The 13,716-nt window shown below is 37.6% G+C and overlaps 1 protein-coding gene across 1 annotated transcript in view; it reads left to right on the top strand.

Annotated features, from left to right (window-relative positions):
• Positions 1–8,637: 8,637 nt before the first annotated feature.
• The window catches only part of SLC17A3 (solute carrier family 17 member 3), a 42,812-nt gene continuing 37,733 nt past the window's right edge, over positions 8,638–13,716 (top strand). Inside the window, exon 1 of the mRNA XM_008073514.2 lies at positions 8,638–8,884. Coding sequence (XP_008071705.2) covers positions 8,638–8,884 — 247 coding nt within the window. The remainder of the gene's footprint in view (positions 8,885–13,716) is intronic.

Here is a 13,716-nt window from a genome sequence, read left to right on the forward strand (position 1 = left end):
ACACTTGTCCACAAGACAAGGGAGACAAGAAAGATTTTCTCTAGGTTTCCCAGGCTGATAATGCGGAAATACTTGTTTGTACTTGCTTTGGTTTGGTATTCAAATGTGCAATATGTACAATGTCTAGAAAGCTATGAAACAAACATAAAAGTGGTTAGTTTGGTGATTCCCAGAAGAAGCAAACAGAAATCACTCCAAAAGGGTTAATTATTCAATCCTGAGCCATTAGGATTCTCCCAAATGAATTTCTGTTTACTATGTCCTCATCATCTGAAATCACACAGTATATATGGAAACAATCTACCATGAGCAAAAGTCAAGGAAACACAAATAGCCATTTCCACATTTTTGGATTGAAAAATAAGAAGAAATAATAGAAATTAATGTAATAGAAACAAAAGTAAATAACAATAGCCCAGACAGTTATGTATAAAAAGTGAAGAGAAGCCAGATATAGAGTCATTGAAGAGAAACAAAATCTTAATATGTGAATTAAGTAGCAGATCAGAATAGTTGATGCATGAAATGGAAATATTGGTTTAGACAATCCAGAGGTGAGGTAGTGATTCAATAGTGAAATCAAGGATACAGAATTTTTCTACCTTCCCAGTCCACCAATAATTTGTACACAGATGTTTCATTTCTCTCTCTAAGGGAAGTATTATACTTTCCTGCTTTATTAATATCACAACTGTTCACGTGGCTTACTTTAACCAGTGCAGTTTGAGCCAACATGATATGTGTTATCTCCTGTCAGAAATTTTTCCATGTTTCTTTTCCTGTCATAAGACTTGCTGTGTTCTAGATGAAAGCTGCTCTATCAACTCGGTTCCATTGTGAAGATGAAGTGGAACAGAGCAACAGCAGATGATTGGACATGTAGCATGAAGCAAGTTGTTGTAAACCGTTGAGATTTGGGAGTTATTTATTACTACAACATAACCTAACATTTCTTGACTAATAAACAAATTAGTACCAGAAATCAAATGCTGCCATAGGAGAAACAAATGAACAAACAAAACTAAAAAATATGTAGTGTTGGCATTAGGATTGATCAGGAGGCAAAGAAAAAAAAATGTTTAGAGGACAGAAGAATAATGCTTGATATGTGTTAAATTTTTTTCCCCTGAAGCAATTTAGAAGACAGATAATGTACTTGATGAGTTTCTTGTCTAAAAAAATAATAGAGATGGGGTCTCTATGTTACCCAGGCTGGTCTCAAACTCCTGGCCTCAAGGGATTCTCCTGCTTCAGCCTCCCAAAGTGCTGGATTTCAGGCATGAGCCACCAAACATGGCCTGAGTTTCATGCTTTAGGTGAAGTAGTTAAGATATTGAATGCTAGTAGTACGTCCTCAGTACTGCTGGCTGCATTTGACAATGTCCTCCAAAAATATATGAAGCCAGAAAATAATTGGCCAGTTTCAGAATATCTAGACTTGTAGGGTTAGAAGAAAATACTTCTTCTCAATTGAGAAATAATTTAAGAAATAAAAAAAAAGCAACTTATTCAAACGTTTTCTCATGACAAGAACTAAAACCAAAGTATGAGAGTATCACGCAACCAGCTGTTCAAACCTCTGAATTAAGGTAGTCCAGTGAATACTTTTGGTTCAACAAAATGGCCTAAGAAAATGAGACAAAGGACATGGATTTCCCACTGGAGCATGATAAGCTCAAGTAAATAACAATAGACCAGACAGTTATGCATAAAAATGAAAAGAAGCCAGATTATTTGAGTCATTGAAGAAAAACAAAATACAAAAATAAGTTCAAAGAAAGCATTGAAGAGTAAAGAAAAAAATCTTTAAATGAATTGAGATTGGGGAACAAATGAACTTAGCAAGTGAAGTTGGCTGTAATTAAATAAGCAAGACACTGTAAACGTTCTCGAGGGTTTGAGGGTTGTAATACAAATCAGCCTGGACTAAAGAAAACAGTGACTATTCAGGACTCAAATGTTGCCCTGGTACACCAATCTTTTTTTTTTTTCTTCAAAAGTAGACTGTGAAAGAGTCTCAGTTCCAGGGAGGGAGATAGCCTCCAGTGTTCTCTTCAAATGTGGCCAAGAAGAATAATGGAAAAGATTTACCAGAAGGTAGAGACAAGGGAACTGGAAAACAATGAGCTACAGAGCTATTCTGAGGATGTAGAACTATAGACTAAACAAAGAATATTCCCGAGCTCCAGCGTAGAAAACCTTGAGGGTAGAAAACCTTTGCAATATTTGCCCTGGGTGATATCAGAATTTCCTTAGCTATTGTATGTTTCCTATTTGTAGTTATGCTATTTCTTTTTTACTATTACATGTGAGGTTGTGAGGTAAAATGTCAAGGCAGGCATTTCATATTAGTTTACTGGTTTTCAGAGCAAAAAGACCCAAATCCAGATGGGTGTAGAGATTATCATGTGATTTTACACTTCAGTGCGGACACTGTGACTGGATGGGACTTTTGGGTTTTCTTTCTTGGGGTTGGGAGGGATACTCATTGAATATTTTTTATGTATGAAAAGGAGCATGAACTGAATATTTCTGGTCAGAAGTTTAGACTGTGATGAATTGTGTTTTTGTTTATAAATATCTCTGCCTTTCCCTTCAAGATGGTGGTACTTTCTTACCTAACTGGCGTCAGGCTTATCCACATGTCTTGCCAATGAAATGTGGGAAGTCATGTGAGTCATATCCACAGTAAACTTTTAGCACCAGTTTATCGTTCACCAAGCTTTTTATTTTCTTACCATAAGGCAATCACCCCTCTTCCACACAGATACTGTCCTCTTAACCTAGGACATCAAGGTTTATGTGTTCTTGGTTAGAAATGTGCATCAACACCATTAGTTACAAGGGAAGCTTGAAAACTGAGTTTTTAACTTTTACTATATTTAGTAAATATAAGCTAATAAAGAAGTAGAGATCTTAAAATGGACTTTGGCTCAGCCAACAAATAATGTAATAATATGAAATATGCCACATTACCCTTGCAAACTAAGCTGCTGTTACTTGTCTTCATTAAGTGTGTGCACTGCCTTAACTGAAATACAGTTCATACTGCATTATCTTCATTGCCTTCATGATTTTTTTCCATGAATCAATGAGAGCAGAATTATTTTAGTTTTTGTTATGGTAGTATCCCATTTTTGCTGCCAATTTCTTAACTAGTCAGTGTAAGCTACACTATACAGTGCTAACAAATGCATTCATCAAGTCTCAGTGGTTTAAGAAAGCAAGGGTTTATTACTGGCATCACCATTCAATGTAGGCTATTCAGTGGAGGCACACAAAGCGACTTCAAAAAATAATGGAATATGCCACATTACCCTTGCAAACTAACCTGCTGTTACTTATCTTCATTAAGTGTGTGCACCGTCTTAACTGAAATACAGTTCATATTGCATTATCTTTATTGCCTTCATGATTTTTTCCATGAAGCAGTCCAGTAGCCCAGGAAGAGAAAAATGAGTTAGTTGATATATGAGATTGTCTTTTCTACAAAAGATAAAATCTTTACAATGATGCCAGCAAGTTATCTAACAATTCTCCTCAGTTTTCTGTCATATAGAATGATATTGTGCCTACCTCAGAGGGTTTTTGGGAGAGTTAATCAATGAATTAATATATGTAAAGCACTTTGAACAGGGCCTTCACCATATTAAATGCTCTATGTTTGATATGATTGATTTCTTTCTTTGCTACAATAAATAGCCTTGCATATGTTCCAGTGTATTCCTGTGCAAGTGTAACTGCCAGTAAAAATTTCTTGGTTGAATTTATGGGTCAAAAATATCTGTGTTTTAAATGTTAACAGACACTTCCAAATAATTCTCTACAGAGAGTAGTAATAATTTACATATCCATCAATATTTTATTTCATTACTTATTTCCTTACATTCTTAGCAACAATGTATTATAAAACTTTGAATTTCTGAAACGCACATGGTGAAAAGGATCTTGCTATTTTCTTTTGTTATATATTAGGCTAAACATATTTCTGTTTGTGTTGTAAAATTTTTCAGTCTTTGTCTACATATGTCTTTATTTCATTCTTATCCTTAAATTATAATTTAGCTGTACATAGAATTCTAGATTGAAAAATGTTTTGCCTCAGAACTTTCAGGATATTATTTCATTGTTATGACTTCTATTGTTGATAATGATAAAAAGTATAAATGCAATTCATGATACTAATCAAAGAAGAAAAGAAACATATGCATCCTATTAGTTGCAAAATGGGTAGATGTTAATATTTTAGTTATTTTAAATTAAAGCCTCTTAGTAACATGGGTGTGATATATGTCAAATAAAGCTGTGCATTCCATTTGAGAAATTCAAGTCCACTATTATCATTATTTTTTGGTATCACTGCTCAAGACTGTTATATGATGCATTTAAAGAAGATATTTAACTACTAAAAGAAGATATTTAATACAGCAAAATGATAATATGGTTTATGTAGGAAAGTGGTTCTTCTATGTTACCCTGACAACTTTGCAAATCAGCACATGGGTCCCACAGACAAGGTTCAACTATATTCTAGTCCTTCATGGCAGAATGCCCTATGATTCTCTCAGAAACATGGGAAGAGGCAGCTTTGTAAGGAATCATCGTAAGGCTATTTATCATCAACCTCCCCTATAGATGGAAGTTACCTATATTGTGGGCCGCTACTATGAGGCAGTTTCTCAACCACCAGTCCTCTGATTCTAGTGAGGCATAAGACTTTCTACATGTGTCCTTTGGGTACAGATGCAAATTATACAATTATGTGGCTGTAGTTTAAAGTTGGGTTTTCAAGGACAAAACAGATAACCTCTTATATCATTGGTTATCTGGCCCTTCCAGTTTCATGTCTTTCCATGGAACTAGGAAATAGGTATGTGACACTATGTTAATTTTACTTTTGTTGTCTGTATAAATAGCAATCTGTACTATGAATAGGATTAGTGCCCTTATAAAAAGACAAGTGAGAACTTTTCTCTTTCTGTGTTCTCCTCCATGTGCAGTTACAAGGAGAAGGTGACCATCTGCAAATCAAGAAGTGGGCCCTCACCAGACACTGGATATCCCGGAACCTTGCTCTTGGATTTCTCAGCCTCTAGAACTGTGAGAAATTAATTTCCATTGTTTAAGCCTATGGTAATTTTTCATGGCATTCCAAACTAAGATAAACTGTTTATAGACAGCTTATCTTAGTTTGAACTACTTGTCTCCTTTCTGGTCAAATCTATGAAAATATGGCAATGTAGCCACTGTGCCATTGCTTAGGGACTACTTACCTACTTGAGAGATTGCTGTCTACCTGGAAAATCCTAGAATAAAACCTAGAAAACTGAAAGAATAAAGTTCAGCAAAGCAGCCAAATACAATATTATAACACAAATAACAGTAGATTCATATGTTGAAAGGCAGTTAGAAAATCTCCTATTATACCTAGATAAGTTAATAAACAACAAAATTATCTAAGATAAATCCCATGAAAAAATGTATAAAGTCCCATGAAGAAAACCATAAAGCTTTGCAGATATATGTAAAAGGTTTGAATGCCTCAAAATACCTAGCAAACAAATTTTCTTAGAATCATTTATGGAGATAGAAAATACTTGAAGACGTAGGCATAGTAGATCCAACCTCTCATACTTCCAGGTAAGGACAATGACAGCTAGCACCTGGAGAACTATTTATAATTGCATATTCAAATGAGGCATAGGAACAACCTAGTCTCTGATTGGCTGAAAAGTAAAGAAAGAATACATGTAAATGTGTTGATCAAAGTACATTCTTATTGGATGATGCTCATACTTGGCATGAAACACTCAGAAAACAAGACAACCAAACAGCCTAGAAAGTAAGTGTGGCCTGTATCAAAAGTACTTTGGAAAGCTTCTTCCACAGCACCTAAATTTTGTGGGTTTCAGCTTCAACTACCTGAGAGAAACTGAGCTCCTTAACTTGTGTCCATGAGAAATGACACTGACCCTGTTTAGGTTATTGGTCTACCTACCCATAATCAACCGTTATTGGGAGCTGCCTTGTTGAGTCAACCCTGGCTTGAGCAGGAATTATTTGAACTGGGAAGAGTGATTCTGGAAAACATGGCACTTGGATTGAGGTATCAGTGTCTCCAAGACTGACTGAAAACCTCAGTAAATTGGAAAAAAAACAAAAAAACTTAAATGATAAGAAGGAGTTGGACTAGCAAATTAGAAAACAGATTATACCAGGATACCATAAGAGGTTGAAAACATTACGAACATGGTATTAGAACCCGAAAGAAAAGTTTCAAACATAGCATGAAATGACATATAACTTTAATCAAAAAGTAAAGGAATAGAGGCAATCACTTCATAAATGGTACAATTAGAGCACATGCACACAGTACTGCATGATTATGAAAACAACCACAAAAGACCTATTTACTCATAAGAAAAGTGTTAAAGTTGAAAGAAAATTTAAAAAATGTTCCCCCATCCCCTGTTCTTCACTTTGTCAACCTACTTGATGATTAGGTGATTCATAATCAATGAATTATAAGCATAACCAATAAATTATTAGCAAAAAACACATGATCTAAAACTCTGATTTTAAAAACTAAAATGACTCTTAAAGTGTCTTTGGTATATGATGCTCAAGTTTAATAAAAATAACTCACTGGCAGTTAACATACTTGGTGACAGCACATGGTGTACTTGGCCAGCTCCCTGGGCAGTAGGGAGTATTCGGCCTTTTGAACTTCCTGGAGGTAATGGTTAATCATCTGTTACAATGGATCAGAAGGGAAGTGTTACCAGTGATCTGCTCAAAGTTGCCATTGCAAAATACATTTATGAACACATGGCCTTAGATCAGATGCCCATGTATTTGTTTCAATATTTTACAGTGTTACTAATTATTCACTTAGAATTTCCCTGCAACTGAACTTCCGTTTCTCTCATCCTACTTCTTGAAATTAATCGTGGTGGTTTGTTGGAAATTATACTGATGCAATAGAGTTTCCAAGTTTTCTACAAGGAGGTTGGTCATCTGGGGAACAGAAAAACTCACAGGCCAAATTAAGATGATAAATATACATAATTGGTTAAATAAATTTAAAATCCACTGCCAGAAGCAAGGAGAAAAATATAGGCTGATTTTACATACTTAGAATAGGAAGCAAGTAAGATAGAAGAACTATAGCACTGAATTTGGTAGTATACAACATTCTAACATCTGTCTCTGTCTTTCTCTCTTTCTGACACATTAACTTTCCCTGCTGATAGTGTGGTTACAAGGGCCAGTGCTGAGATTCCAACAACAGAGTCCACACGCAGAAGATGCCATAGGAGAAGATAACAACACACATTTGCTCTGTGGGAAAGACATGCTAAACAGTCATGGATTTTATTTATTTATGTTTTCTTTAATTGACAAATAAATATTGTATATATTTATAGTGTACAGCATGATGTTTTGATATGTGTATACAATATGGAATGGCTACCTTAAAATAACATATCAATTTTCTCACACATATGTATTTTGGGGATGAGAATATTTAAAATATACTCTTTTAGCAATTCAAGTATATAATACATTGCTATTAATTACAGTCACCATGTTGCAAAATAAATCTCTTAAACTAAATTTTTTCCTCCTATCTAACTAAAATTTTGTGTACTGACCAACATTTCCCTAGCTCCCAGACTTTGGTAACCTCTGTTTTTATAAGTCTGATTTTTTTTAAAGATTACATATACACATTTATGTAGTATTTGTTTTTCTGTGCCTGGCTTTTTTCACTTTGCATAATGTCCCCCACGTTCATCCATGTTTTTGCAAATGAAAAAATTTTCTTTTTCTCAAAGGCTGACTAGTATTATGTTTCTTGAACAGAGAACACCTGATGAAAGAATGAGTGTCCCCAGAAGGTGACTGAATCAAGGCTTCACAAATATTGGTGCTCATATATCTTAAAATCTAGGTACTCATATATCTGAAATATACCTTGGATATTTAACATATGTTGTATATTTAGTATATGATAAAGAGTTTGTGCCTTGGTGTCTTATGTTTATTTTAAGTCTCATGAATGTTAAGTATCTCTTGGTCTTTCTTAACTTACACATGATCTACTTATTAATTCCCATCAATACATAACATATCTCATGACTTTCATATATCTATATTCCATTCATTTTCTTGTCCTCTATACAGAAAATAAATATTCTCTATATTCTCTCTATACAGAAAATAAATAAAAATACAGGTGACAAAGGGAGTCCTGCAGATACTTGTATTCAAATAAAATATTAATAAAACCAAAGTCTGATGGAATGAAAAACAATGGAAAAGGTACATAAAAGTGTTTGCCCATTCTATTTTGCCTGGATGAGTTCAGCCAATAAGGAAACTAATTACAACATGCGTGTTTGTTTGTGTGTGTATGTGTATTCACCTTCTGACTTTCATTTTCTCCTTTGTGATGTTTACTATTTTTAAAGGGGTTATGTCTCAGAGGATGCCTGTCCTGGAAATCAGGGCATCAAGGGTTGCGCTAAAGCCAAACCCGTTCTTTCCCAGCCGAGCTCCAGTTCTCCATGGGCCATGTGCACCATGCACCACCTGCTTTACAAGGGCAACTATGCAGAGTGAGTTGGGCCCGGCATGCAGGTGTACTTGGTGGAGGTGTTGGAGTACCTGATTGCAGAGATTGAAATCCTAGAGCTGCCAGGCAATGTGGCTGGTGACAAGAAGACTCATATCATCCTACACCACTTGCAGCTGGCCATCTGCAATGACAAGAAGCTCAACAAGTTGCTGGGCAAAGTCACCATGGCCCAGCACAGAGTTCTGCCCAACATCCAGACCATGCTCCTGCCCCTACAAAATGAGAGCCACCACAAGGCCAATGGCAAGTAACTCCCCCAGATAATAAAGACCAGCAGATGACCTGTTTTGGGGGGTAGAAAGGTATAAGAAACATTCTGATGGTTCATTTTCAAGGCCTTTCTAAGTGCGCTCGTGGATGTAGCAATCTTCAGCCACCGGCTCTTGGTGGTCTCCTAAACAGGCAGGAGATGGAATCTGGCCAATGAGAAAGCAACACGCTATTCTTAAGAAAATATAGACTACTTTGATCCCCCTCCCACCTTAGGGAGGTGAATCTTCTCTCTCCCTTCTCTTTCTTACTCTAATTTATTTTTAAATAAACTATCTTTTAAAATCTAACTTCTGTGCAATTCTTTGCATCTTTCATGTGGCATCGGATCACACCCCAGACGCCCACACTCATCTTAAGATTGCAGCCCTTTTCCTGTCTGTGGGAAGTGATCTCTTTCTTAAATAAATATTTTCTTCACTTCAAAAAAAAAAAAAAGAAAAGAAAGAAAGAAAAAGAAAGGAAAATAGAGACTTAATCAGGGAAGGGAACCAGGGGTAACGTTATAAGGAAAAAAAAAGGAACTTAGTCAATGTCCAGAAAATATTGTGTACCCGAAAGTACTCAGCCAATGGGGAACCAGGAAAGGGATTTGCACACTAGGGAATGAATTGCTTGCTGTGGCCACCCTCGGTCTGCTTACCTAACAGACACCTGCTCTTGCAAGGCCACCATTCAAGTCTCACTTCTGCTGTAATCCGTGTCTTCAAGTCCATCCTTTGATTTTGGACAGGTGAGTTTGTTTCTCACAATTTTGGGCTTGTCTGGGATTATCTGCAACCATGGGAGGGGGACCTCAGAAGATGGGAGGTGTGCCCCACCTGATTTTCGGGTGGCCTACTCTGCTTGGGTTTCTCGGCTCCCCGTAGGACCAACGCCCGAGACAGTTGTGCCAGAGACAGCAGAGGTGGTACAGAAAAAGAGTTAGCAGGCACCACAGCAACCAGGCAAACTTGTGCATGAACCAAGGTAGGGAAATTGGGCTCTAAGTATTGAATTGGTGGTTGGGGCATTTTTGGAGTTTGAACGTGTGTGACTGAAATGTGTCCTGGATACCAAGCAAATGCAGAGTCTGGATCCTTGGTTCCATTCTCCCATGAGGGAAATGGCCAGAGACAAAGCAGGCCCCAGCATGTGCAAGAAACCTCCAGTGGGGGGGGGGTTGGTTTGAATACATAGGGAAACTCAGGCACCAGGGTTATCAACCTAACAGAAAATGAGGAATAAAAATTTTAGGCCTAGGGGAACAAAGGAGGGCCAAGAAAATGGACCGGGAGGAGGGGGGAAAAGAAGAGAAGAGTTTCTCTCCAAGGACATTCCTCCAGATAGTCCATCAGGGGAAATGTTGAAATGATGAAGAAGCAATCCCTGGACTAAAGGTAAAGAGAAACAAAAGATAATTAAATACTGTTGTTTTGTTTGGACTAGGGAGCCAGTTTGCAAACCTGTGGTTTTCTGGTTACAGTTTGACTTAGAGGAGTACTGGGTGGTGCCAGAACTTAGTTCCCCATGTTACTTCATCCTCTCTTGGTTAGTTGCCAGGAGCAGTTTCTATGTTTTCCCTCAAGGCCAAGGGAACAGTCCCCAAGGAAAAGTTCTGGGACACTCTTTCTAGTCTCCCTTCCCCTTAGGGGAAACAGAAAAGCTGGAGGCAGTCAGGGGACCCAGGGTCCCTTGAAGGCTCTGAGCCAGGGGGCTCAGGGCTCCAAGGAACTTCTAAGCCTGCTGCCCCTACAAGCCTCTACCCAAACCTAAAGATGCAAAAAGACATAGAAAATTTTCCTCTCCCTTCCAAAGTCCCTGTGGAGGTTTCTAAAATATTTCCCCTTGGGGAAAATCCTATAACTGGAAGGAAGCAATAGTACTGCTGGATGGTACTACCACTGGGTTTTACCAAAGCCTCAAATTTAGTTGGTCAGATTTTTGAAACTGCCCTAGAGAAATTTCAACCCAGGGCAGGGACCCAGCTGTTGCAATATGTAGATGATTTACTGATCTCTGAAAAAGAAAAGGAAAGAAGTAGCAGAGACTACTATTCGTTTGCTCAACTTTCTAGGGCAAAAAGGGCTGCAAGTTTCCAGAAATGATCTACCTTTTGTAGAAAAGGATGTTAAATATTTAAAACATCTTGTCAGTGAAGGGAAATGATGAATAAATCCAGAGAGAAGAGCCGGCATAATGAGCCTGGCCCTGCCCAAAACCAAGAAAAAGCTCAAAAAGTTTTTGAGGCTAACTGGCTGTTGCCAGATATGAATTAAATCTTATGCCTGAAGAACAAGAATTTTGTATCTAAAACTATTAAAGAAGAAACCTAACCCCTTACAATGGTCTCAGGAGGAAATACAAGCTAGAGAGTATTTAAAGCAGACCCTCATTACAACCCCTGTCCTGGCTTTTCTATCGCTAGACAAGACATTTCATTTTTCTGACATGATAATCAAGGCATGGCCCTAGGGGTAATAAACCAAACCTGGGGGTGGGGGAAGAAGTGGCCTGTCAGTTTTGTTTCTAAACTCCTCAACCCTGTCTCTTGAGGATTGCCGGAATGAGTCTAGGCAGTGGCAGGCACTGGTCTGTTAGTTAAAAAAAAAAAAAAAAAAAGCAGAAAACTGACCTTTGGGGATCCTTAGTAATCAGTACTCCTCATCAGGTGAGAACCATACTCAACCAAAAAGCAGGGAGATGGCTAACTGATTCCCAAATCCCAAAATATGAGGTTATGCTATTAGAAAAAAATGACTTAATTTTAACCATAAATGGTTATCTAAACCCAACTAGTTTCCTATGGAAAGGTGATGAGAACCTTGAAACAATAGATCATAACTGCCTGGATATAATTAAATATCAAGCCAAAGTTAGATTAGACCTATGAGAGATCCCATTATAAGATGAGTCAAGACTATAGATGGGTCCTCCTGAATAATAGAGGGAAAGAGGCATAATGGATATGCAGTTGTTGACAGGAATCAATAGTCTGTATGTGAGAAGGGTCGACTACCTAACAATTGGTCTGCACAAACTTGTGAATTGTATGCCCTCCATCAAGTCTTAAGTTTCCTTGCAGAACAGGAGGGTACCATTTATACTGACTCCAAATATGCCTTTGGGAAAATTTGGACAGAACAAGTTCTCATCAATAGCAAGGGAAATAAATTAGTACATAGGAAGTTAATTAAAGAGGTCCTGTAAAACCTCCTGCTCCCAACCGAAATAGAAGTAATACATTTCACCAGAAGAGGAGCACCTTGGAGGCCATAGGGAACAGATTGGCAGACAAGGTTGCAAAACAAGCTGCTCTAGAAAAATGAGGTTAAACTCTTAAGTCTCATTCCTAGCATCCCTAAAGTAACACTAAAACTTTAATTCACTAAAGAGGAAGAGGGTGAACTAAAGAGGTTGGTAGCTATTTCGAATGGAAATGAACAATGGTTCCTCCTGGATGGGAGGAAAATGATTAGCAAGACTATAATGAAAAAAATTAATGACTGCTACAGAAGGGGAGCCACTGGGGTCCTCAGGCCATGTGTGATGCCATATTAAAAAATTTTGGATGCATGGGCATCTATAGCATTGCCAAGCAAATATGTAAAGGCTGTATAACATGTGAGAGAGTAAACAAAAAGGAAATTCAAAAGCAAGCTGTGGGAAGAAGTCTCCAGAACTGAGGCCATTCCAAAGCATTCAGGTAAATTTCACAGAAATGCCAAAAAATAGGGAAATTAAGATACTTATTAATGATGATGGATTGTCTTTCAGATTGGGCAAAGGCCTTCCCCCTTGCAACTGCCACTACAGTGTATGTAATAAAAATACTTCTAAACCATATTATTTCTTGATTCAGACTAATGGAAAATGTAGATTAAATAATGGAAGTCATTTTACATCATGGATAGTGAAGAGGGTAATAAAAAGCTTACAGATTCTGTGGGATTGCCACACCCCTGGCACCCTCCTTCTTCAGGGAAAGTAAAAAGATAAATCAAACCCTCAAAAAGAGTATTACTAAATTAATAATGGAAACTAAATTACCCTGGGTGAAGTGCCTTCCAATTGTGCTTCTCAGAATCAGGACAGCCCCATAAGAAAATGTGAGCTTGTCTCCTTATAAATTACTGTATGGACTCCTATACCTGGGAAGAACTACGAAACTTCCCACTACGAAAACTAAGGACCAATTTCTAAAAACCTATATACTGTCCATATCTTCCACTTTTTCCTTCCTTAGATTAAAAGGACTTCTTGCCCAGATCCTGCCTCTCAATTTTGCTGTTCATCACTTCCACTCCGGCGATTTCATCCTTTATAAAAACCTGGAAGGAAAGCAAACTCCAGCTTACTTGGGTTGTGGTTACTACTGTCAAATACTCCTAACTACTAAGACTGCTGTGTAAAATGGCTGAGAAAGGTTGAACTCACTATACCTGAGTTAAGGGACCAATAACTCAAGAAGAAGCCAAAGATCAATGGGAAGTATCTAGATCACCTGAAGAATCCTTAAGGGTCACTCCAAGGAAATTTTCACAAAAAACATGAACCAGGTTCAAATTTGGTATTTAATATGGATAAGTTTGGGGGGCCAGCCCCCAAAAAGAGATTTAAAGGGTCCCTTGGAAGGTGTGATGGCATCGGTGATTATTCTGGAGTGATAGATATTAAAAGAAAGAAAGAGACTGGGGGAGAAAGAAAGTGGACATCTGTTCAACGAATTGAGCAGAAGTCGTTTATTGGGGGTTTACAGTGTGTATTTATCCCAAATTTTACACAGGGAGTCTTACAAGTCTTCTACGTGAACACAAGCCAGGTGC

The sequence above is a fragment of the Carlito syrichta genome, unplaced genomic scaffold (genome assembly GCF_000164805.1).
Source record: "Carlito syrichta isolate Samal-C Ts95f unplaced genomic scaffold, Tarsius_syrichta-2.0.1 Scaffold315921, whole genome shotgun sequence".
Lineage (NCBI taxonomy): Eukaryota > Metazoa > Chordata > Mammalia > Primates > Tarsiidae > Carlito > Carlito syrichta.